General features: G+C 38.4%; 2 protein-coding genes and 1 long non-coding RNA gene across 6 annotated transcripts in view; 2 read left to right on the forward strand and 1 right to left on the reverse strand.

Annotated features, from left to right (window-relative positions):
• The window catches only part of cpeb4b (cytoplasmic polyadenylation element binding protein 4b), a 34326-nt gene extending 23544 nt beyond the window's left edge, over positions 1-10782 (forward strand). For all 3 annotated transcript variants that reach the window (XM_086098218.1, XM_086098220.1, XM_086098219.1), the window contains 5 exons: positions 1082-1171; positions 1250-1368; positions 1444-1558; positions 4565-4746; positions 6040-10782. In XM_086098218.1, the coding sequence (XP_085954344.1) occupies positions 1082-1171; positions 1250-1368; positions 1444-1558; positions 4565-4746; positions 6040-6267 (734 nt within the window). In that variant the 3' untranslated portion in view covers positions 6268-10782. The remainder of the gene's footprint in view (positions 1-1081; positions 1172-1249; positions 1369-1443; positions 1559-4564; positions 4747-6039) is intronic.
• A 291-nt stretch (positions 10783-11073) lies between these two features.
• The window catches only part of nsg2 (neuronal vesicle trafficking associated 2), a 29872-nt gene continuing 13590 nt past the window's right edge, over positions 11074-27355 (forward strand). The window contains exons 1-3 of one of the 2 annotated variants that reach the window (XM_086097951.1): positions 11074-11166; positions 12264-12461; positions 13236-13385. In XM_086097951.1, coding sequence (XP_085954077.1) covers positions 13257-13385 — 129 coding nt within the window. In that variant the 5' untranslated portion in view covers positions 11074-11166; positions 12264-12461; positions 13236-13256. Of the gene's footprint in view, positions 11167-12238; positions 12462-13235; positions 13386-27355 lie in introns of those variants that run through there. The other variant, XM_086097950.1, reaches the window with a different exon arrangement.
• The window catches only part of LOC147160597 (uncharacterized), a 54287-nt gene continuing 45031 nt past the window's right edge, over positions 18100-27355 (reverse strand). The window contains exon 5 of the long non-coding RNA XR_015097360.1: positions 18100-19191. This is a non-coding gene — a long non-coding RNA (uncharacterized LOC147160597). The remainder of the gene's footprint in view (positions 19192-27355) is intronic.

The raw sequence follows: 27355 nt of genomic DNA on the forward strand, positions 1-27355 counted from the left end.
ATTACTACTACATTATATATATATATATATATACATATATATATATATATATATATATATATATATATAGAAAAAAATAGATTCGGCAATATATCGCAATATTAAAGCACACAATTCTCGAATCGATTCAATATGCGGTCGAATCGATTTTTAAACATCAATTTTTTATGGAAATATTCAACAAAACGTCTTACTTAGGGGTTAGGATTCACACATTAAGCATGGAAGAATGTTATATTAATGGAACATCAAGCCTTAATATTTGATTTCAGTGCTGTTCAAACATGAAACAGACTGCAACCTGTTTGTTAAATGCAGTGGCTCAGTTATAAGCCTGAATTTTCAGATAAATAAATACATTTTCATACAAAACTTACAGTGTACATGTCCAAGTTTACTGATTAGTATTTTCTAAATTTGAGTAAAAATAAATAAATAATTGCGATAATAAATTCATAGATTTGTATCGGGATTAATCGGAATCGAATCGTGACCTATGAATCGTGATACGAATCGAATCACCAGGTACTAGGCAATTCACACCCCTATATATATGTATATGTATATGTATGTATATGTATATGTATGTATATGTATATATATGTATATATATGTATATGTATATATGTGTATATATATATGCATATGTATGCATATGTATGCATATGTTTGCATATGTATATGTATATATATATTATATAATTACAACATTCCTCTCATAATCTTACTTTTTTTCCCTCAAATATTTTTTGAGCGGTAAAAATTCTTACACTATTTCCATATTTGATTTGTAGTCAAACCCCCCTCCCCTCATACAATACTTTCATGTAAAATATTCTACTGTATTCTCATTTAACAACTTTTTATTTACTTGTGTAACAACTGTTTTGGTTAAGAAATTATGTAAAATTACAACTTAAAAGGAATATATTTTTACCATATTTTTTTGTTTTCAATTTTTTTTTTTAAATAAAGCATTATTCATTAATAAATACCGCAAATATGAAGACTATTTCCAGCAAATCTTCCTTTTTAAAACCAAAACGTGAAATCCATGTTGATTTTTCTTGCTTTGTTGTAGATGAGATAACTGCCAGCTTCCGGCGTTTTGGACACCTGTTTGTGGACTGGCCTCACAAAGCCGAGAGCAAGTCTTATTTCCCTCCAAAAGGTACGTTGAAATTGACAAATTTGGTCGGGCACTCCACACGGACTGGCGTGACTTATAAGCGGTTATGACTTCGCACAGGCTACGCCTTCCTGCTCTTCCAGGACGAGAGCTCCGTGCAGGCTCTGATTGACGCCTGCATCGAGGAGGACGGCAAGCTGTACCTGTGCGTCTCTAGTCCCACCATCAAAGACAAGCCGGTCAGTTCAGTGCAAACAGCTGCCGGATTAGCTCATTTTAGTGTCAAAGTTTCTGAGACTTGTTGTGCGTGACAGGTCCAGATCCGCCCGTGGAACTTGAACGACAGTGATTTTGTGATGGACGGATCTCAGCCTTTGGACCCTCGGAAAACCATTTTTGTTGGAGGCGTCCCTCGCCCACTCCGCGCAGGTAGGCACTCTCCCTTGTGGAAACATATTTTACCCCGCCCCTAGCATGCTAGCTTCTTAGCATTCCTGTGTTCACGCTTGCCAGGTTTCTGACTGTTAAAACAAACGATGGTGCAGGGTCACGTTTGTTTAATCAAGTGTGAACGCTAGTACACAAATGAGCCGATATGTAACTGTTCCCAATTTTTTCCTAAATAATGTGTATAGCGTAAATAGCATTTCTTCTCACACAAATACTCAGGTAAAAGGAAAATACTGACTGGTACAATTTATCTAAAAAGTTAATTTAATTTAGTTACTGGACTAACTGTAGCGTGTTGCTACTCACCTCTGAATATGTCATGTAAACTGACCAAGCCGAATTAAAATACATTTACTTTAGCATGTTTGCAGGTAGCATTAGCATAGCAGCACTTTTCACCGTACAAATGAGAATAATTTGCACAATTCCTGCATTAAATGTACTCTACTAATTACTGGAAAATGAGTTAGCCTGCTATCTTGATAAGATAATTATTCAAGTTACTATCAAACACCAGATGTGCTCTCTTCCACAAACACTTCTTCTTGTTTACTCATTCTCGTGATTGTCGTATTAGAGGAGCAAGCAACGTCACATGTTTGTTGTGACGCATTTTCACTCAGAGTACACAAGCTGATCCAAGGGGCATGTTTACAAAGCCATGAACTGGTTTGCATCAGAGAAAGCCATCTACTGATGTGAAAGCATCCAAGACATCCCTTCAAAAAAGAAAAAAGACTCAATCTTTAACCCATGATTCATCTGTCTTAAAAAATGTCACAGAACCAACAAAACTAGCATTTATTTTTAATTGTGTGTTTATACAACACTGTGGTCTGCGGCTTCAATGGATTAATGTCACTTCCATTCATTTCAGTGTGGGAAGATGCTACGAGTGTTATGAGTTATGGCAATGGTCAAGGAACAAATTGAACTTGTATCTAAAGTCACCATGGTATTGCGTACAAGTAGTTCCTTGATCGAATTGGCCTCACAAAGGTGCTACATTTTACGTGAGTCGTCAGATCCCCTTTTGAAATGCCAGCGTGATCACTACGGAATCAAAGCATCAAATATTCCTGCCAATTGAATTTGGAGCCCCACTTTTCTATACTGTTATAATGCAAACATAAGGTATGGATCATGTGCAGAATGTATGCGCAATCTGGCCTGCTTTCGCCGTCTTTGCTCCAACTGTTTTTCGTTGCGCTGTTCATGTTTAGCTCGGCTTTGATCAGTACCATCTCAGCGCTTTATCCCCGCTCATGTGCTCCGACATTTGCTTAATTGCTTCGCTGCCAGTCTTTGAAATGTCAGCTGTAAGCAAACGCCAGCGCGCTGCTTTTAAGACACGTGATCGGCTTGCGTCTGAATGCAGCACTTGCTGAAATCATCAGCTTTCACCTTCACGCTTCCCCTGTGCTCTCCATGGGATAGCAACTTGTAGGATTTCATAGATTAATCCTGATTGTGTGTGTGCGTTTTTTGAGTCTCCAGTGCTGTATTTCTGGTGATAACCGCGTTATGGAGTGTAAAAGTCTTATTTTTCCAAAACCAAGCATTTATTTCCCCTTAAAGTTTAAATCATCCTCAAATTCAATGTCTGGAGGTTTTGAAAATCCCATATAAAGAAATTCTGCCAGCATTCCATATTTTTGATGATTTTGCTGCTCCCTGTGAGCTGCAATCAAGACACTAATGTCATTGTTTCAAACGTAATATTATTAATATTCCATACCACAGGTGGCCCACATCCGGCCCGCAGCATCATTTCATGTGGCCCGCAAAAGCAAATTATGTACATTGACTTTGTTTCTTGGTAAAATACAACAATTGCAAATTGTCTTCGCTTTTAAAAATGTTGGAATGCTGCAATCCCCTTTAAAAATAAATGTAATAATATTTGAACAGTTTTTACTGGCCTTTGATTTCAACTAGTTATTCATAAATTTTTTGGTGGTGATCATGCATTTATTTGGGTTCACCATCATGCCGGAAACGCGCTAAAAAATGAGTTTGGCACCCCTGTTATAGAATAAACGAACATTTTAATAGTTTGATTAGAACTCCTAGTGAAGAAGAAGTTGTAAATTTGATGGAGGTGGCCTTAGAAAGGCCTTAAGTTTTTAAAATTTGGATTCATTCAACCTGCTAACTTGCAATAATAGCCTCAAGTTAGCATGTAAGTAACGTACTGTACATATAGAATAGATGCATCAAGCATCTCAATATATTTAAATATTGTAGCAAAGTTAATTTATTTCAGTAGATTAGTTCGAAAAGTGAAACAGAAGACCAATTAAATGTATTTGCTCCCAAAAACCTATAAATACGTTCTATTTTTAATATTACCATGCTCCCAAAGACATATTTATACGTTTTTGTTTGTTCGTTTTTTTTAATGCTAGAGCATACATAAGGCTTTGATGCCGAAAAGAATGCTTGAAGCAATGGTAGTTAATACAAAAAGTATTAGATCAACCAGGGCCATGTTGCAAATTGCTCTTTTCCCCAATGTTTTAAACTGATTTGTGAATAATGATGAAAAAAGAGACTCTAATCTTTCTTTTGGTAGGTTTCATGTTTTTATAGAAATAGAACACAATATTCTGTGGGCCTTGCAAAATCAGTCAAAATCCAGTAAAACAGCCAGGAGCGAAGTGGCTTGCTTCAGTGAAAATGGCTGGAAGTGAATGAGTTAAACATTAAAATCAGGTTTTTTATGTAATAGTATTCCTAATAAATAATATTATTGAATGTAGATTATTTTTTTTTTACGTATTTCTTTCCTTTTTTTTTTTTTTTTTTTTCCAAGAAATTAGCTTTCCTGTCCACTCTATGAAACCCTACTGACCTTCTAATCCATCTGTGTTGATGGCTTAAAGCACTGTGGCCCTCGTCAACTTATATACACTGGCTGTCACCATTTCTAAACAAAACACTGTTTGAACCATGTTGATGTGTTGATGCGTCTCTTGTTTGCAGTGGAGCTGGCCATGATTATGGACCGTCTGTACGGCGGCGTCTGCTATGCCGGCATCGACACAGATCCCGAGCTGAAGTACCCGAAAGGAGCTGGGCGGGTCGCCTTCTCTAATCAGCAGAGCTACATTGCTGCTATCAGTGCTCGCTTTGTGCAGCTGCAACATGGAGAAATCGATAAACGGGTTAGTGGAAAGAAGTGTGACCTCGTCTCACATTTTTCACACTTTGTTGCGAACTTTGTCCAGCGACAAGTGAAGAAATGAGTTTGCAACTTAACATAAAATGTGATCTTCCAGTTTCAAGTGCTATAATGTCCACTGAAGTAGTTTTTTTCTAGTATTATAAAAATCTACAAAAAGACTGAGATACATGTTTTTGTTTGAGTGCACTACTTGACTGAAAACAGAGGCACTGTTGAATTAGCTTTTTAGAAACATCTTCAATAAATTCTTGATATCTTAAATGATCTTTCAAGTGTGAGCAAACCCACACATGACAATATAAAATCATTGTGTGTGTTGTACTCGAGATGACCAACACAGCACACCGCACGCAAAACTGTAACCATGTAACCACCGATAGGGCCGTTCACAATTACGCCCAAACTACTATTTTTAGAACAGCGCACTGAGAGTTAGTCTCCTCCCCCAAACCGTATGGTTCTTGTAGTACCAAAAGTGACCTATTGGGGGCAGCATGATGCCTCTGGGCATCCCTTTTACTGAAAATTACAAAATGAAGAAAGCAGTAGGAAAGCTAGGCTAACTGTTAGCTAATTTGGCATCTACTTTGAGTTTGCAAACTCATTTCCTTGTCAATGATCATCGCTCTCAATTAGTGAGGAATCTGAGACAGTTTAGTTGAACACAAAGCTGATAAACTTGCAGGAAGTCATTACTTAAATAGGTTTTATGAATGGCAACCGGTTAGAGAGACACAGGATAGTTATACCTAATGCCATTTAGTGCAATGGTTCTTAATTTTTTATTTTACATCACCTTGACAAACAACTCTCTTAAGTACCACCAACATGACCAATAGGCAGAAGTGTTTATAAAAAAAAATAGACAAATGTGTATTTGCTATTGTAAGCCACTGTAACATTCACAGTTGGAACATTAATACTTACAGAAGAAAAAGTAATCTACTTAATTAAGTGTTAAAAAATAAACCATTATTATAGATGAAATGCAAATGTATTTGCATTTGAAAGTTACATACAACTGAACTGTACTTAGGAGGCCGCGATTCCTTCTCTTACCACTAGAGAGAGCCAACACTCATCTAATAGAAGAGCATTTCTTTGTTTTGCCTGTCACTTAGCCTTACACAGACTAAAATGCAATATGCATATTTGAAGTAAATATACATTTTCTTCTCATTTAATATCTTATATGATATAGATCTGTTTTGATCAAATATGATGTTTGAGAATCCATCGCATTGTTTAATGCGATTGCTTCCTCTTCCCGCAGGTGGAAGTGAAGCCATACGTGCTGGACGACCAGCTGTGCGACGAGTGCCAGGGGACTCGCTGCGGTGGCAAGTTTGCGCCGTTCTTCTGCGCCAACGTCACCTGCCTGCAGTACTACTGCGAGTATTGCTGGGCGGCCATCCACTCGCGCGCCGGCCGCGAGTTCCACAAGCCGCTGGTCAAGGAGGGCGGCGACCGGCCGCGTCACATCTCGTTCCGCTGGAACTGAGCGGCAGCGACAGGTGGGGGGAGCAGGATGGCAAGGTAGTGCAGGAGTCGCAAAATCATTTAAAGAATAAATGCACTTTTCTGTTGCTGGTTCCTTTTTTTTTTTCTTTTTCTTTTTTTTTGTTTATTTATATTTTCACGAGAGAAAACAGGATTTATATCAAAGTATGTCCAGCAAGGAACAAAAAAGTGTAACCTGTTTTGTTTTGATTTAAGAAAAAATATTGTTCCCCCCAAAAAAGAATATATAGGAAAGTTAAAGTGTGCTATGGTACTCTGCTATTCAATTGGCATGCTTTTCTTCATGTGTTTTGGTTTTATTGTTTTTATTGTTTTTATTATAAAAGCACCCCCCGCCGCCCAACGAATACTCTTGATGTTTTAGATTATTTTGTAGCAGAGCTCATTTTTCCAAGACGCCAACGCGAGGCTTCAGAGTAAATGTGAATTGAAAAAAAGAAAGAAAGGTGTTGCTGAAGAAGAGTGCACTTATTTCACGTTCTAGAATAAACCAGTATACCCTTAGTTGATAACCAAAGCTGTTTTATTAGCTCACGGCGCAGGATAGAGAAGCCCTGAAAGCCAAACTCTCTCTCTCTCTCTCTCTCTTTCTTTCTCGTTCTCAGAAAAAAAAAGATCTCAACGCATAATAATTTCGATCTCCATCTTGACATGCAAAAACTAATACCTCAAACTCAGCTGCTAATGTGCCGGATGCAGTTTTAAAAAAAGAAAAGAAACAGTAAGTCACGAACGCCTGCCTGTGTTGTGTTTTTTCCGGGCGGAGCTACGATGTTACTCGCACACTTTTTGTACTCGCTAGCTTCGTCGTCACCTTTTTATTTTTGTAACGTGCGCAGAGTGCATTATGGGAATGTATGGCAATGGGAGGCTAGGCCCCCCCCACCCCCTCCTCACTTTTAGATCTTGAATCCGATTATACAACTGAAAAAAACAAAGCAAAAGAAAAAGCTGACCAAGTAGCCTTTTTTGTGTTTTTCTTTACGGGGCTGCCACCCACCAAATTTCAAAAAAATTTCAACTACACATTGAAGCAGTTCAAATATGGCCTCCATCTTTCCTCCCTCTAGCCAAGCTAATCCTACTCAGCAACGGTGTTTTGGAAGCATAACTGAAGATAGTCTACTATTACTACTACACATACAAACACACGCAGACCAGCATGTTGGGCAACTAAAAATGGCTGTGCAGTCGTGGCTCACACTGGAGCTCATTTCCTGTTTAGACTTTTCCCAATCAATCAGTCCACTGTCAAGCCCCGCCCCCGAAGGACTCCAGACAACCAAAGATTGGCCTTGACAAAACAAAACAAACAAAAACAAGTTAGCAGTGCAGTAAAATCCCATTGTGGGGAAACAGTGCCCATATATAGACTTCCTCTTAGCGCCCCAAAAAACAAAAGTGCACATTGACGAATTTTTGCGCAAATGCTCCCATTTTAGTAGCGGAGGAGTGCAGAGAAAACTTGATTTTGCTCACCAGTGAGGATCCTCATACAACGTTTTGCACCCGGGATATTTTCAAACACTTTGTAAACAATTTGCTGTTCAAAATGAGATGATGAGAAAATTATTTTCTACACGGCCTGCTGATTTTTTGGAACAGTGTTTTCTAGCTAAATTATTTTGTCATGCACATATAAGCATTTATTATGCACTACTTTTCTAAATATCTTTTTTTCTTCTTTTTATTTCCAACAGTCATTTTAGGCACATTTTTCACAAATATGGGGAAACTCCTTTTTGCAATACCTCAATTTTTTCACATTGTGAAAGGTAGCTTTTGTACTTTTGTTACTGAGAGATCTGCATATATGGAAATGTTCATTTTCAAGAAGAAGAGAAAAAAGAATCACAAAAGAGCGGAGCAATTTCAAGATATATATTATTATTTTCAATTATGCTTTTTATACATTTCAGTGCTGAGGACTCTTTCCAACTTGTACGTGCGACGTCACATCTGCCGAGAAGAGACCAAAGTGTATCCGCTCTCTTGGTCTTCTTAGCTTTTCCTACACTCGATGTTTCCACTCGGTGATGACTCGTAATTCTAATAGCATGGCGAGAAATCATTTGAAAAGACAAAAACAAAAAAAAAAGTTGTGATTTTAAAAGTCGTTGTTAAACATGACCTTTCGTCTCCGTGCTCGCCTTATTTCCTCAAATAGTGGCCGCTCCTTTGCTGAGCCCATTTGAACTCTGTTGCTAACCAAAACAGCAGCATGTGGCTAAGGCATGTGAGATGAGTGGTGGTGGAAACGAGCACGTATTAAAAGCCTCCCCAATTTTCCGTTGAGTAATTCACAACCTCCTCCGAAAGATACATGCCCTAATCTAAAATTGGGTAATGAAGGCCTCCTCTTAATAAATGCTTTCCTAATCCGCAGATGAGTAAATGAATTCAGTCTGCAGTTTAGGGTTCATTTACACGTGTCCCCACACTTGACAACCCCCCCCCCCCCCCCCCAACAGGCAGTTGCAAAAGTGCCGCATGCCTATGAGACAACGCCCACCAATTTGCGCTTGAATAAATGAAGCCCCCCCCCCCCCCAGTTGAATAAAGTCCCAATAATAGATGCCTCCGTCAAACGGCTGTTAGAGAACTCTTTTAAATTACAGTTCAATGAATAGAAGCCTCCCCCAATCTGCGCATAAAGGCCTCACCCCATTTGACGCCTCCCCCCAACACGACTCCTACTTAATAGACACTTCTTAATCTTCAATTGAGTAAATAAAGACCTTGTCTCAGTTAGATGCCTCCCTCAATGAAGTCACTATAATAGACGCATACCCCAATCTGCCTCCCTCAATCTGCAGTTGAGAAAACGCCCCTAGCCTTTTACACAACTCACCCAATAGATGCCCCTTGAGTAAATAAAGGCCTCGCCCCTTTTAAATGCCTCCCTCAAGCTACACTTGAATGCAGCCACCATATTGGATGCCTTCCCAATCTGCAATTCAACCCTGAAGTTGAGTAAATGCCTCCCCACAATCTGCATTGGATTGAATAAAGACCTCACTATTAGACATCTCTTGGCCACTATAGGAGGAAATCTGGTCTCGGGGAAGAATGCAAAAAGATGACGTTGGACACTTAATGCTGATTCTCGTATCACAAGAATGGATGTTTGGTGTTTAGATATTTTAATATTTGAAGAAAAAAAATATAAATAAATATATATATAGTATCTATATATTCTTGAACTTGCCAATTAGCACCTATCGTAATCCTTAGCATGCATGACGACAAAAAAAAAGTGCAGAAATGAGGTGAATTAGCTCGGAAATTAACTGTTGTGGTGTGCACCAAATGTTTCTGGACTTATGACGTTGTTAAGGAGAACCCCGACCTCAACCGCTCCCTCACCATCCCTTCTGTCCCCCCCCCACATATTGGCAGACCTCAGCGAGGATGCGCGTAAAACAAAAGCGAATAGACGAGTGTGAACGTTTCGGACTCGAGCATCCTTCTAGAACACTGTTGGGAAAAAATGCGGATTAAAAAATAAATGAAGACTTGACCTACATGGAGGAAGGGGAGCTTAAAGACTTGAATGTGGTAAAAAAAGAGAAAAGAATAAAAAAAAAACAATGTTGCAAGTTAACTTTCAAGTTGTTATGTGCAATACTTCTTTTGAACCTTTTTCCAGACGAAAGACTCTTTGCAATGTAATTCTTTCAAATGCCATTTTTAATTATTGCAGACATTTAATTAAAGAAGATGTTAATATGTTTTTTCACAGTCATTTTCTACTGTTTAATGTAATCCTTTTCATGCTGGTGTTTGTAAAAAAAAAAAAGAAAGAAAGAAAGAAATCCAACTATTTGTACTAATATAAATAATTGAAGTTATTTTTAAAACATAAAAAAAAGGTTTTTGTGCTCATTTGCTTATTTTTGATTTATTTTAAGCTACTGTGATTGATTGCATTGTAATTACTAGGTCAACAATGTATTTAGCTGTTTATTGGTATATTTTTAATTGGAATGTACAATTGATTTTTATAATTTTGATCAGATTTTTGTTATATTTTTGAGGTGAAGCTTTTAATATGTTAAAGTGTCTAGTTTTTACTAATTGCTATATTGTGCTCCACAATATATGGTTCACATTTTCTGAAGGAAAATAAATATTTAAATATTTGTCTGTTAATGTTACTTAATGGCAAGATTTCAATAGTTTTTAACTGTGTATGGGAAGGTTTGTTGTATTTATTAATAGCATTTTTTTTTTTACTTAAGATATCACCTTAATTTTTATTGTCATTTCACTTTATAAGTTCCTATTTTTGTATTTTCCTTTCTAATGATTAAGTTATGTAATACGGATATGTCCATATTTCTAGGAGTTGGTCTGTAGAAGTGCTAGTGAAACGAAAAAGAAAAATCTAATGTTATTTAATTGTTTGCGGCCAACTATTTATATAACAGTATGCATAATTTTTCAATATTTGTAATGTGAAATGTTGAATGAAATAAATCTTAACTGTGATGAATATGTCTGCGTGCCTTGTCTTTATTATTGCATTAACACGGCTAACCATCACTACCCCCTAGTGGTGGTGTCTGGGACGACACCAACAAGGACAACTAATGAAATGAGCGTCTTAACTGACTCGAATCATGACATTATTGTTTAGTTTAATATATTTTGTAAAAATAATATGTTAATTTAAACGTTGACATTGTATTTAGATACATAAGTTAGACGCCAGTGTGTCGAGAATGCATTGGCATAATTTGACCACCAGGTGGCACAACAGAACCAAAAATGAATATGGCTTGTGCTGCTTGTGTTGCTTCGAGTTGGTACTTAAGAAGCTTTTTTTTGCTGTCCAACGTATTTGTAAAATCGTTTTTGGACGCTTAACTTATTTATGGTAAGTAGGTTAAAATGTCTGTGAGCCATGTTCAGATATGTACGGCTTAGGCAGTACGAGTATGCTAGTTTTATGAGCAATCTGTGTTAAATGTTAATGTAAATGTAGATGTTAAATGTGTTTTAGGTACTTATACATAGATAAAATACTTTCATATAGATATGCCGTTTGTATGACATACTTAAGAGTGTCTAAATCGTGTCAATGTATAAATTGTATTCCAAACCATTTGTTTAAAGACATTTAATTGAAACTAGCCGGTATGCTAGTCAACACTTCCACGACTCCGCAAGCCAAGTTTTGGCTCGTGCTGCTTTCAGGAACCCTGTCAAAGTTGGGTTTTCTCTTAACGTCAATTACCCATGTTTGGAAAGTTGGAATAGTTTACATTATTACTATTACTCATGCACAAACTAAAAAATATATATATCATAAAAGCGTTTTTTTTGGGTGCTACCTTCAGGAGCTCCTGGAATTTTTTTTATATTTAATACAAACAAGACAATACACTATTAACCGTTTGTTGATACTGCCATCGGAAACTTTTGGAAAGTCAGAATAATTATTGTGTTCAAATTAAAGTAAGTACAAAAGGATCGCAATTACAGTAACGCTATGCATGTGCTGCCTTCAGAGACACTCGGAAAGTTGGAATATGTCACCTGATTTTTACTTGATCGCTGATTAACAAAAGCAGAAAATGCAGCAATTTGACACTTAATTCTAACCTGAAGCAGCTCATGGAACATTGTTTGACTTCAAATGACTACTCGTGTAAGGATAACAAAAGAGGTATCTTTACACTTTGCTTCTGGTGACTTCAGCAACCCCTAGAAAGTAGGAGTACTGACTGACGTCAAACGAGAACATTTGTGGTGCTTTCAGGAACCAATTGAATGATGTTGAATGGAATTACATCAAAATGTATCTCCTTCAAATGCTTACATGTTATTTTTTTTATTTAAAACCACTACCAGATTTTCGCTGGGTTTGTAATTTACCGGAAGCCTCTGAATGCAACATTAAATCAACTCTCAAAGGGGTACAAAAAAAAAAGAAGAAAAAAAAGAAAAGAATGTCTGGGTGTTGTTGCACAGCAGAGCAGATGAGGATCCGGGATTAGGGGGTTGGGCCGTCTGCTGGTTGGAAGAAGCGCGCCTCCAGACATCCAGTTGGTGATAGCGGTGCAGCAGCGTCGCATCTCTCCTGCAGCAGCAGCATCATCATCATCACCTGCTCCTCCTCATCCTCATAGCCGGCCGCCGCACACAACCATCCGCACGCCGCAGCACGCTGTAAGTATGCATGCATGCGTCTGCATCAATGTTGTTGACGTCTCGTCCGCAGGGTGTCCTCTCATTTGCATTTCTCACAGCCAGAACGTTTGTTTCGGCCACATTTAGAAAGCTTAAAAATGTTTGCTCTTCTTTTTTTATTTATCTTCATGTAACACAACATTCAATGTTAAGGCTTAGTAGTAGTATTTATTTATTCATGTTCCATGTTGCGCATATTTTATGGTATATTTATTTGATATTCTAATGTATGATTTGTGTATTTAATTTTTTAAATGTACATAGAAATATTTTTCTGTTATTATTTTTATTTAAAAAAAGTAATATATTATAAAAGTACATAAAAATGATAAATAACAATGTAATTTAATGTTTTTTTATGTATTTATCACAATTTCTGGACATTTATGATACATTTTTATTCATATGTTGTGTTTTTAATATATATTTTCAATGGTCAAATTTTATATGATTTTTATATTTCTCAGTTTTATACATTAATATATTTTCAATATGTTGAGCACTTGTTTTATTGTAAATTTCATAAAATAATTTTTTTATGTTGCATTTTATTACTGTCGTTTATCATAGCCTTCAAAAAGTGATTGCATCGTTTCTGTTTGAATTGTTTTATTAAATGAAATGTTTCCCCCTTATTAATAACCATGTTAGTTTTCCTCAATTTTTTTGAACTTAATATTACATTTTTTCAATGAATTTCAAAACTGCTCAAATCCAAGATAGCTTTTGCGTCTGCTTTTGTTGCACGTGCAGCGGACTGTGCTGATCCGCAAGATGGTGAAACTGGGGAGTCACGTTCAGGACAAAGGGGCCAAAGCGGCGAGCGTGGAGGACGGCTTCCAAAACGTGCCCCTCATCACTCCTCTGGACGTGGGCAGCCTGCAGAGCCAAGCCCCCGACAAGGTGAGTGGCCGCCCCCGACCGCCTCAACCTTTGCGCTTCCTTTTGTTTTCTCGTCTGTCATTAGGAGGCACATTAGCTCGTTTGTCATCTCCGCATCCCAAAGCAGTTTGCACCCCGCTGCTCGTTAATCCCGTTGCCATGGTGACGGTAGCCCGTTGACAACATTGCGGAGCAGCGACCACGCGTCAGTCTGCTAGAACGCTAAACGGCGTCTTAATAAATCTCCATGTTGTAATTCATCTGAGAAACCGCTTACATGAGTGGCAAGTGCTCCTGTTTTGGTTAGCAACTGTGTTCCAACAGGCTAAGAAATGTAATGTGTGACAATGAAATAAAGCAGAAGAAAGAAATGTCACACATACTACCGGATTTTTTCTTCTTGATGTGAAAATGAAGGCATTTATTGGAGGGTGCTTATTTGTCTCGATGATGGCAATTGGAGTGTTGAGAAGTACAATAGTTTCAAACCTTAACTATATTCCTCATGTGAGCATCGTTTGTTAGAGGGAGGCATTGATTTGTTGTTCATTTGGTGTACTCATCGACTAATTTCTGATTAAACAAATGGTGGGGATATATTAGATTACTGCAGGATGATGCTCCTCCTAAAGAACAGGAGTTTGAATCCCCCAATGTGTTCCTGATGGGAACATTAATGCATTCCGTTAAGGGAGGTCTTTTTTTCATTTGTATTAAAATAATAGTGGTGTCGGTCTGTTAGACCAATCACAAAGGTTTCTCGTCTTAAAGGACATAAGGTTTGAATCCCTCACTTGTGTGTGTGTGTGTGTGTGTTCCTAATTGAATCGTGAAGTCATTTATTTGAGGGAGGTGTTTATTCTTCTTTTATTTGGTGTACCCGATGATTGACTAACTAACTCCTCCTTAAGGACTCTGGTTTTAAACCCTCTCTGTGTGTGCTTGTGTGTTCCTGATATAATAATGAAGGTAATTATTTGAGGGAGGCATTCATTTTTGCTTTTATTTGGTGTACGCAGCAACTAACGGTCTACATTTTAATTAGAATAATGGCTTCTGCAGAGATGTTCTCTCCTCCTTAAGGACATTCTGTGTTTGTGTGTTCATGATATGGTCATGAAGGCAATTATCTGAGAGAGGTGTTTATTTGCTGTTGAGTCGGTGCATGCAGTGAGCAACTAAATGGGATTAAAATAATGGTGGTGGCGGCGGTAGCGTATTAGACCAGCGTGGGGTTGTTTTCTCCTCCTAAAGGTCAGTGGTTTGAATCCTTCATTCACACTGATGGCATAATGAAGGATTTTATTTGAGGTAGGTGTTTGTCTTAAGTGGCTGGCGACAATTTTTCATGAGCACGATGGCGTGTTGAAGTGCGATGTTTCTCCTTTTCCGAAGGGACAGTGTTTAGAAACCTTCGCTGTGTACGTGCGTCTGATGGGATAACGAAGGCATTTGTTCCAGGGAGGCGTTGATTTATTTTAAGTGGATGACAAAAATACGGGTGGTAGTGTATTAGACTCCTGCAGTGATGTTTTCTGCTCCTTAACGACAGCAGTTTGAAATCTCATTTTGTGTTTGTGTGTGACAAGCAATATCTGTCAGCAGCCTTCAGTTTGTACTACGTGACATGACATTCAAAGAGCTGTCAGTCACTATGCACCGACGAGCTTGCTGCATTGCACGCACACGCACACACACACACACACACACACACGTGCGCACTATCTATTACGCGTGTATCATTGGCAGGCTAAGCGAGGCTGAACCCGAGGGATGTAGTAGCATTGAATGATTGTTGGCCCTGTTTGAAGAAGGAGGTAAGCGTCTTTCTGGTGCGTCTCGGCTGGCTGCGAGCCACTGCAGATTTTGTCGTCTGCTGAAAACATGTTTTTTGTTTTTGTTTTTTGTGCCTACGTAAGCTGCTTAAAAGCAGCTGAAGCTGAAGCAGAGCCGCTAATCACACGTGGCAAAGTCGACGCCGCATCTTTGTTCTTATTGAGAGCCGTCCCGGTGGAAAAAGCGCGCCGGTTCATGTGTACGTCCATGTACATAGTTCTAAATGATTGGACGTGAGGCATTTATTTGAGTGGAGCCGTTAGTGTGAGCAAGGCAAACTGCTTTATGTTTCTTCTTGGTGCTTTTGGTGAAGCTTTACTGCATCACTTTGGAAACGTGATTTGTATGAAAAGCAATTACAGCTTGTAATTGTTTTTCCTGAGTGGAAAAAGGGGAGGCGTTTAATTGAGCCAGCGAGGCCACAATATGAGGATATTCAATATTTTCTCTTGCCAAAGTTTCACTTTGGCACAAAACTGCCAGTCAGAATATTTTTTTTACTACAGAGGTAAAATAAGGTGTTAAATTGAGGTGAGGCACCCGAGGCCACTACTTGAGGATATTGTCTCATTGTCTTTTGCCAATTGTAAAGGCACTATTTTTCCCATAGTAGATAGAGGAGGCTTTTCCGGAAGTGAGGTATTTAATCACCTATTGGGGACATGCAGTATTTTGTCTTGTCAACTGCGGCGAGGCCAATCAGAAGAACGCTGTGCTTCCAGAGAAGGAGGAGATGAGGTATTCAATTGAGGTGAGGCATTTAATTCAGACAAATGTTAGATTAGATGCCTCATTTGAAGACATGCAGGGCATCTCTCGCCAATTTGATTTAATGACTCCAAGCAACATGTTTGTGTTTCCATCAGGCTTGGGGGGCTTTTTAAGCAAGGTTAGGCAATTGATTTTGGCATGTATTTAAGTGGTGGCCACTAAAATAGACGTGCAATGTACTTGTAAATGCACTTTATTGCTTGCCAATGTAAACCAAAAGAATGTTGTTTTTGCTGCGGTTGTTTAATTGAAGCGTGGCATTTAATTGACCGTGTTTATTTGTGCCGCATAAACATTGTTGTAATGTAGTGCAGTGGCCCACTAGTGTCTTATTTACTGATCTGGGAGCAGTTTGTGTGTTTTAAAAGCTCATAGCGGCTTTAGTGGGTCATGTAAGCTGACCAGTAGCCCACATCAGCGCCAGACTCGACGAAAGCTCTTTCCAGTTTCCATCTCGCCTGCATGGTGACTTGGTGGCCACGCTCGACTTCACACACACACACACCCACACACACCCCCCCACACACACACTATGTTGTAATATGGCTTTGGCCTACATGACCCGGGGACAGACGAGTATTAGATTGGTTTCAATCCAAGCAGGGATGCTGGAATCGGGATTGAATCGACAGTTCAGTATATAAAAACAAGTCGGAGGAGGAGGATGGAGCGAGCAGGCGGATTCCTGCATGAGTTCTTTCTCTGACAAAAAACAAAAACCGCTTCAAACACTCATGAAAGACCTTTCAGAAGTGTTTAGTCACATGGGACATGTTCAATCAGAAAATAACAAATCTATTATTTTGTGAGCTTGATTTTCCTGGCACAAAGCACGGTGTGAATTTACGCAGGGCTGGGCTAGACTAAGTTTTGGTATTTTTGCAGGCTGGTGCATAATCATAGCGAATTCTTAAAATACTGCAAGTTGAAGTGTTTTGTAAGTTAATAATGCTTAAGGTTGATTTAATTAGATAATAAACTCTCTTTCACTATCTGCACTTTCTCTCTGCTTTTCATTCCACGCGTGTAAAAATGGTTTCACGCCGCTGACGTCTGTTGAATTCAGGTAACGGCTTTGACTCAAGTGACCCGGCGGCCACGCTCCTCCCTTAAGACCGCCGTCTCTATATCGCAATGTTTGGCCGCAGATCTGCAGATCTACTCAACTTTTCAACCCTTTTTATTTCCTCGGCAGTTTCCAGCGAAATATTTCAACGCAGCAACTAAATAAATTGCTGGTGCACTGAAAATGTCAGCAAACGTTAAATGAGTCGAGCTTCCGTTTGTTTGAAGGGCTCGTTCGCTATTTCAGAGATGATGTTCAGCGTTGTTTTCTGGTGAACATTGACACACTTTTGATTATTTCTCTCTTTCATCCAATGTTGCAGTTAAGCTTGTGACAAGACAACACTATGAAATTATGAATCGTGTTTTTTAAACATTTAAAAAATAATGTTTATGCACGCTGCCTTTCATATTTTAAGATTTCCCCCATCATCTGTAGTCGCTCTTTGAGGAGAGAACATGAAACTCCATCTCTAGTGATGATATGTGGGGCGGGGGAAGAAGAAAAAAACTTCAGACGCCATTTCCACAGGCGATCTCACATCTCAAATTCTGATACTGGAGATGGAGAAAAAAAAAAGGAAGGTTTCAACCATCTTGTGTGAAGTGTGTGCTTTTATGGTGTATTGTGTTGGATCAAGCCCACATGAATCAAATGATGCTGTCGAAAAGCAACTGGTGTCAGTTACTGTGAAATGTCAAACATGAGCCACTAATTGGCTTTCTGGCTCTGGTGTTCCTTGCAGAGGTATGAAATCCCTTCCCCGCTGATGTGGAAGCACTTAATGACTGGTGAAAGGTCACGGTCCATCTTTGTACAGCTAGCGGCTATTTGCTAACAGCGACACTACATGCCAATACTAATTCAACCATCAAGATGTTTAAATGTGTAATTCTGAGCATTTGCATTCTTAAAACATGCAGTTAGCAAAATTAAATTATCCTAAAACTTCCATTTATAAACCTTGCGGCTATATCCTCGCAGCTATGTGCTAACAGTTACACTACATATTGTTAGAGTAGACAATATTAAGTATTGTACTCTTTGCGTGTTCAATTAACTGAATGGTGAGATTCTGTTGAAGAAGTTCCTTTGCAAAGGTTTTAATTACCAGAAGCTTCTGGTCCACATAGACAAACCATCCAAGCGATGTCTCTGTTCAAATGTGGCTCCCTCTCTCCAGCTCACATCGTTATTTATTCACAAAAAGGGTTCAGAAAAAGGTCAGCCCACAACACACCTGGTTACAACTGAATACAAAAAAATCCGTTCCCATGGGTATAAATCAGATTAAAAGAATACAATAATAATAAGCCTGACTCCCTTGGTGACACAGCAAAATCCCCTGAACCTCCCTTTAGATTACGAATGAATAGACAGACCCGTTGCTCTTTCTCATGAAAATAACACAGATAAAAATATAGGTCTATTCATACAGCCATACTAAATTAACATAATTATAAACGGCTAAAATATAATTTAAAACTAAAAAACAATGTTAATAACTCATCATTCCCTCATTTGAGCTCTTGAGAGCTCAACACATTAAAACATTTTTTTTCAATGGTTGTGTGGTAAAAATAATTATCCTTAAAACATCCCTTTAGCAGAAGAGGAGGTAGTTTAGCAATCATTTGACATTAAAAAACAATTTGATACATTTAAAAGATTTTTAGTAAAATAAGCATAGCATATGTGAGGCTTAACATAAAATGTTGTTCATTAAAAAGTGTCGCAATATATCGGCAGACGAATATGTGTTCTTTGAAGGTCTTTTTTTTTTTTTTTTTTTTTAATGAAAAGAGTGTCGCCATAGTTCGTCTCTTCTTTAAGAATTTGGGGTAGACTACCCAAATTCTTCGATTTGTCACCTGGGATTATTCTGCCCAAAATGTGACTGATCAAAGGAATGATTGCCCAAGAAAAGGCACTTGCTCTTGATCCGTTGACTGATGTCCTCAAACGGCAGCTCCGGAACCGGGCACGGATTCAGCTGACGTGGCTCCAGGTCGGAGGTGATAAGATTGATGCTCCAGTTGTGGAATTTTGTCTCTCCTTTCAACCTGAGAGCATCAGTTGATGAGATGGCCGAGCCTGGCACGTCTCCTTTCCAGTTGTGGAATTTCTCCTCATCAACCCCCTGGGGCCGTTCTCCTGAGTGCAGAAACTTTTCATTTTTAGTTTCTCATAAACTCACATAAATTTTATTTGGAGGAAAAAACCCTGATAGTTTTTGTTAGTTGGGATTAATAAATGTTATTTGATTAAGATCCGTAGGTCCTGTGCTGTTGGAACAGGAAAAGATCTATTTTTGTGACATTAAAATAGAGCCCAGCCCTTGATTGAGTTGAATGACATTCGCTCATTCATTAATATAAGACAGAGCTTGTAAATATTTATCTTTCAAATAGGTTTTGTTCAATAATAGGTATTTTTTTACCATGACTAAATTTGTTCTAAATTTGCATAACTGTGCCTTTCATATCTCTTATTCTCTTCCCAGAATCCCATGACCGGCCGAATCCTGGCATGCTGGGAAAAACTCACATATATTCATATTATCTATACTCTTTTGCAAACACTGGGCTCCAAACATTACATTTTTCAAATATGATTCTGAGATAAAAGATATAATATAATATAATTACCTTCATTCGGCGAATATGCATTATTGTCCTTGCTTGCTTCAGACTTACTTTGCGATCGATTTCCTCTGATAGATTTCTTCATATTCAAACTGTGAATTATCATTTTCAAACTCATCCTGTCAATTGGAGTGTAGGCCGATACCCCACAACCTTTTTAATTTCGTTTTTAAGTTTGATTTTAATTTTCTAACTCGTCTACATTGGTTAAATTCTTAAACATAAACTCCCTCATTTGACAAAGATCCACTGATTTTTTCAAACACGTCAAGACAAAGGGAGGACAAAATAGAGACCTCATAACTCAAAAAACGTCATAAATAACTCAACCCTCTAAATCAGGCTATGAGATAAACAAAAGAGCTACAAAACACTATAAAACTGAGCATAAGCAAATACAACTTAAGACACTAATATATGATGACTTTGGGACCACAAAAAATAGAGGTAACCATATTACTCTATTCTCCTAGAGTCCCAAAAATTATTTAAACTGCCAATCAACCTCACCTCTTTTACAGATTAGTGGGGCTGAGGATAAAATCACACAAAATTCACAAATATCTACCATTTCCTAGATTTAATCAAACTAAAATCATCTTCAAACTGCTAATCTTTCACATATCAGCGGGGCTCATAAAAAACACAGCACACAAAATATTTCTGGGATTTATAAATCACAGTGCTGTTAAAAAAAAAAATCAAACTTAGCCATCAAACTCTTAGTTAGTCTTTTACTTGTTACTACTCATTTTATTCTATTATTTATTTTATACTATAGCTGCAGCTGGACGAAGTCCAAAAAAGTTCCTCACGGGAAAAATAAAAATATATCATATCATAACATATTAATAAAATTCCCATTGTACCAATTCAAAAACTGATTCTCCCAAAAATATAGGCAAAAATTTAGTAGGCTATAGATTGAAATAAATTTTCTCAATCCCTCATTTCAAATTTACATATGTCGTTTTCAATTTCCTGAAATATCTTGCTATAGATCACAGTTCCCCACCCAACACATTAAAAATGCCTTGCATATCACCATGTAGCATTTTACTGAATGGATCACATCTCATTCCGACCACCAACTTTCTTTGTCCAGACCCCCAGCAAAAGGCAGGACGGCAGCTGTTGTCAATGTTCAGTCCTGGCCAGCAGGGCGGCTGCTGTGGCAGCAATGTTCAGAGCAGGCATTTAGATTTCCTCTGGATGCAAAACAGCCATAGGGGAGAAGTCACTAAAATGAGGCGTATACACAGTCACTGGGCATTGAGGAATTTGAACATCATGTTTTTCTTAGGCACAGGACGAGAAGACTGTTGCTCTGCGGCTTTTGACCTTTGATCTCTGCCACATCCATTCAGACGCTGTCTGCAATGTGGATCCGATGACACACAGTCTTTCTGAGAGCTCACCTGATCAAAAAATGCACATTCGTTTATACAATGCTTTAAAAATGCCAGACTGAGGATATGGGATCATAGCAAGACAGTTCACTCCCTGCTTTCTCAAAAATGTTTCGTAAAAAACACAGCCTCTTTATTCATTTCTCTTTTTTTTTTTTTCAATACCCCTTCAAATAGCTACTAGCCATACAACGTATCAGCAGCTGGGGCGCATCCCGTTCGCAGTTTGTAATCAGTGAAGGCCATCAAACCCTCATCTGCCTTGGAACTCAAACATCAGTTTCTGAAATGACACACTCAGAGAAAAAACAAATATTAAAAATCATTATCAACATGTCAATTTCAAGAACATTCATAACTCCTTATTCAACTATCTTACTTCCAGCCACAGCTATAAAGATGTAGGCATAATTATATCAACTCTCAAACAAAATGCCATTATTTTATCATTACTCTTTATTCATTTGTCCCGAAAAGGGAAAGTTAACAAATTAACCATCGTCATCAATCATTAAAGTGTAAAGATTTATTAGCTCAGTCAAATACTATTACTTATTTTATATTGTTTATCATTCCTCTCTTACCATTTTGACAAAAAAAGAGTCCCATTACGAGGACACATTATGCTCACAGCGCACAGCCCAGCCCCCACCTTTTTTTCTAACCTAGAAACGGGGGAAGGGGGGGGGGGAGGAATCTTAACATTATAAATCGCAAAACCTATTTTATCATATTCCCATTAATAAAACAAACGCCACTATCACAACAGTATCATCTCACACAAAACAACACCAAACTTAGTTAAAATATTAAAGAAAAACAAACAAAATCCCCATATGCACACTTCTCACTTACAAACCCCCACCTTTTTTTAGAAGCTAGGTCACACACTCAAATGCATACGCACACACTCTTCAGTCATTATAAAAAATAAAATAAACGGTGTTATTCCTTCAATTCGTTGTCTACAAATCTTATAGCATTCAAACTACAGTTTTATACGGTGATTTCAGTAAACGGGTAACTTTAAACAACCCATCCGTAAACTGCTCCACAAATGCTGGAGTCATTTTAGCATCAAATTCAGCCTTTTTCCATTACCAACAAAGAAAATACAAAAGTCTGTCGTACCATTTTATCCAGCGAAAGCCGTTTTTTCACGCATGCCATTTCCACTGCTTTCATCAAAGCTACCAAAGAAACAGTGGATGTCAAAGGTGGAAGCCATCCTTTGTCACAGCCTGCCGTTGTCCAATCCATTATCAGCTTTTTCATTTTCCGTCGATGTTTCTCGGGCATTGCTTCTGCAGCAACATCAAATGCGGTCTTAACTTGCATATCTAGACACAGATTTCCGCTATGAACCGGAAGCGTATTCAGGTCGAACCATTCTGTATCCCGGTCAAAAACGCCCTCCATTTTATTTGTAGTTTTTATGTTTACTTCCGGATTCAATACAGTGACGTCTCACTTTCAATATTAATAGTTCAATATGTTAACACATATGGCCACACACAGACACACATAAGAATCACGTGACCTCTCGTTTATACACAGCGGTTACCCAATCCCGCTGAGCTAAACTGTTCTCCCTTTATTGCAAAATTTTTGCAAGGCGCTTTATTAAATATTGAAATTTATCACGTGCTAACGAACTCAACCGTGGAACAAAAGAAATTCAAACGGGAATCCTGACCTCAAACCACAATAAAAGCGCCAAAAAAAATAAAAGTTACACGTAATCTCTCGATTGCAAATACAGTAACACAAATCCAATTATTACTGTAATCAACCTGGACCCTCAATACTGTTCAATTTCAAACAGGCGCTTTTTCAAACAAAAAAAATATTACGTGTTTAGGACGTTTTCACACCAAGAGCCATGAACAATTATGTTACTAGTCCTCAAATCGGCCAAAAACTGCCAAAGCAGAAGCGCAATACTATAATCTACAGGCTGCACTTCAATGCACCGCCTCACGACGTGTGTAGTTCAATATCGTCGGAATTATCACAACTCACAACATCAAACTACAACTCGTTCACACAGATCTCTTTTAAAATTTAGATAATTTGCAAGACGAAAAAACCAGCTGCAGCGGACCAGACAGACAAAATTTCTTCTACGTGGATAAAGATCTCCACTTACCGGAATTAATATGGCGCCAGAAATTCCGCCCGTCAGGGAACGCCGCAGCCTGCTCAATCGACAACAACACCATCCGTTTGGTTCAACGGAGGAGACCATTCGTTATAATTCAGCGTCGGCGGTCACCATTTGTTAGAGTAGACAATATTAAGTATTGTACTCTTTGCGTGTTCAATTAACTGAATGGTGAGATTCTGTTGAAGAAGTTCCTTTGCAAAGGTTTTAATTACCAGAAGCTTCTGGTCCACATAGACAAACCATCCAAGCGATGTCTCTGTTCAAATGTGGCTCCCTCTCTCCAGCTCACATCGTTATTTATTCACAAAAAGGGTTCAGAAAAAGGTCAGCCCACAACACACCTGGTTACAACTGAATACAAAAAAATCCGTTCCCATGGGTATAAATCAGATTAAAAGAATACAATAATAATAAGCCTGACTCCCTTGGTGACACAGCAAAATCCCCGGAACCTCCCTTTAGATTACGAATGAATAGACAGACCCGTTGCTCTTTCTCATGAAAATAACACAGATAAAAATATAGGTCTATTCATACAGCCATACTAAATTAACATAATTATAAACGGCTAAAATATAATTTAAAACTAAAAAACAATGTTAATAACTCATCAATATCTAAGCCGACCCTCCTGGGTAATCTTTTAGTTCTAGTCGCTAGCTTTCTTTAAACCTTGAATTAAAACTTTAGAAATTCTTGAAAACCTTTGTTAGCAACCTAGCAGCTACACACTAGCATCTATGTGCTATCAGCTATGCTACATTCCAACACTCATTCAACTCTCAACATGGTTAACCTTTAATTCTAATTGTTAGTGTCTTTAAAACCTTGAGTTCAAAACTTTTGGTTTCTTAAAGTCTCCAGCTCGGAATCCAGCCATTACCCAACATGCCATAACTAATTCAACTGACAACATGGATAAGCTTTTAATTCGAAATGCTTGCATCCTTAAAACCTTGACTTTGAGCTGTTCAGTCATGAACCTAATCGCCGTGCACTGGAAGTTACAGTATGTGCTAACAGCTACGCTAGAAGCCATAACTGGACAAAAACAAAAAAAATCTGCCCGTATATCCATACAATAAAAACCTGCGTTGGCAACCAAGCAGCTACACACGAGTAGCTTCGTGCTAACAGCTACGCCACATTTCATAACTAATTTGACAGACAAGATGAGTCAAGTTTTAATCCTAAAAATCTTTAAGTTAAAAACTGGCATTTTAATAAAGCCTGAGTTTAGCAACCTAGCAGCTACATGTGACTGACAAGATGGATAAACCTTCAATTGCAAGCATTTCTTTTCTGAAAACTTCAAAGCTACGTAGCAGGTCATGCGAATAGCAACAAATACATTTGAGACAGAAAATGGACAGTGTTTTGATTATAAACATTTGTGTTCTTGAAACATTGAGTTGGAAATATTAAACCCACTTAGCAGCCTAGCAGGTAAATGCTAACATTTTATTTGTGTTGTCCCGTGAAAAAATTCTTCATCTTGACCAATTATACTGTCACCAAAACAAGGCCCTCAAAATGGACTCTGGAAAACAAAGTCCCCAGTTAGCTTCTTTTTTAAAATTTTTTAGGGCCCAGGGCTGCGGAATGTGTATACAACGAATCTGATTGGGCCCCTGAGGCCCCCATTGAAGCGTGACACTCGGCTGAACCTTAAATAATGCCACCATTTTGCTTTGGTGCTCTCATTCCCGCTCGCTCAGGGGCCAAAAGGTTTGCGACACTTTTTGTTGCCTTATTATTCTACCACCTTTTCCCCCTCATCAACTCTAATGAAGTGCTCATCAATCAATGTTGCCAGCAGCCCGTTCTCTGAGAACAAAGTTGCACACCAGCTCCCTAAAAGGAGCCTGACGTAACGGAACAATCTTAACAAGACTTTTATAATACAGGGAAATACAAATGCTTATTGCTACGCAGAAGTACAACATTTTTCAGTGCAGGTTTCTTGTAACAGAAATGCTGAAATTGATAGTCGCCAGAGGGTTTTTGTCCAACTCACATTTCTAAGTATATTTCTTATGCTGGTCCACTTGACTACATTTTAATTCCATGATTGTAGCGTTCGATTGTCCACTACCACTACTACGATCTACAATACTTGAATCTGCAATCAACGAGGCCACCTGTCATGTAGGCTAATAATTGTTCAGCTAACATGCTAACCTATTCTAACGTTGAGAATGCAGAGCGGGCCAAAAACAGGTATACACTGACTACACTTTTTGTCATTTACGTTTTGTCAAGAACAAAGAAAGTAGATTGTGAGCACATATTAAATTGGTAGTGCAGGAAGAAATTTAGAAGAAGTTAAATATGCCAGGAGAAAAAAGCAGGTCTTGAGGGCAAAGTAAGGATGTAAGAATCAAAAGCAACTGAGTGCTGATTAGCAAAGCTGCTAATTATAAAATATGTTTTACCTTTTGAAATGTAGGATGGAAAGTAAATTTTTGCCGCTCGAATCAGCTCTGGCGTGCGGCACAGCTGTTAGCATGTAGCTGCTAGCAGCACAAAGGTGGACTGGGACTCGTTCGTATAATGGTCACATTCAATTGACTAACTAAACAATTCATGATTATAAGTTTTCTGTGTAAAATAGACAAAATCTATGGGAGTATTTTGCTTGTCACTGCTGTGTTCTTGAAAGACAAATCAATGTCAGAGATCAATAGAAGAAGAAAAGAAAAAAGAGCAGATACCCACTTTCCCGCCTTGTGGCTCCATTATTGTCCACATCATTAAATTACGCTTTCCCCCTATTTCCTGTTTTTAACACTTTAGCTTTTTTTGTTGCCGCTTCCTTTCCCCCCCTCACTCCTTCATTGCGCCGCCAGAATAGAAGAGCGTGCTTTCCTCTCGGCTCAGCGGTCTTGAATTCCGGCCACATGACCTTTATAAGGCCGCAGTGGCGAGGAAGTGCTCTTCTCTACCGCGATTCCTACTTGTGGGAATTCTGAGAGACAAGCCGAAAGGTCCTCTTGTCGTCTCTTTCGATTGCTCAGCCTCAAAATGTTGGAAAGCGAGCATGCTAAATATTCAAGCGTGTAAAACTTTCTTTTTTGAAGACTCGCCCAGGAACAAAAAAAATCACTCAACACCAACTTTTTAGGACGTCAGCCATTTTGTTTTCGAGCATACATTTGATGAGTTTTGTTGTATAAACCAGCAACATATCTATTAGAAATAAAATGTGAGTATTGAAATGACGTTTTACCACTTTTTCGGAGCTTGATGCTAGGTTTCACAACGACCTCCGTTTCACCCTTCTATTCTCCATGCGCGCATCTTTCATCTCCTCACTTTCCATTTTCAAAATGGCTTTTGTGTGTGCGTGAGCACCATCTCTGTGAATTTGTCCTTGAGCTCCTCCCGATGAGAGTCATTCCTGTTCCTGCGCGCCGATGAGGCTCGGTTGGCTTCGCCTGTAAAATTCGACGCATTACACCATTTGCATGAGTTAATGCAAATAGGTTTCTATCGTTGCAAGTTTTAAAGACAGTTATAGAGCGGAAAGGGAAACTGGAATGAATCAGACTGATCAGATTTTTGGAATTTTAGCCTCTGGGCTGTAAATATTGTCCGATTTTTGTAATCCTCCATGGGATCAGACTTATTATCTTTAACATTTGAAAACAACTGCTTTTACTGAGGAAAACATTTTTGCTGAACAAACCAGAAAATGGAATCACAAAATGTAAACAAACAACTGCAGTTTCTTAACAGCGGACACTTGGTGTGTTTGTCAAGTAACACACAGAAGGGATGGTTGGGTTCAACTCTACCGTCCTCTCTCTCATCTCACTCTACGCCATTTTAGCGCTCTCCATATCTCCTTTGGAATTTGGGGAACAAAGTGGTTGTACTTCGGCCAAAACGATGCAATAGTGCAAAACTACCCAGTACAACGCCAAAAGTGCAAAAATAAGAAAGTAACATACACAACAAGCCCACTAAAGGGACTGCTAACCCTATTGAAACCCTAACCCAGGCCCCTTATAACAAACCCAAAACCCCATTTTTAATCCCTAAACCTACTCCCTTAAATCTAACCTTTCCACCCTAACTCTGACCCCTAACCAATT

This window comes from Leptonotus elevatus, chromosome 16, assembly GCF_054856555.1.
Source record: "Leptonotus elevatus isolate MCC_2025b chromosome 16, RoL_Lele_1.0, whole genome shotgun sequence".
In the NCBI taxonomy this organism is placed as follows: domain Eukaryota; kingdom Metazoa; phylum Chordata; class Actinopteri; order Syngnathiformes; family Syngnathidae; genus Leptonotus; species Leptonotus elevatus.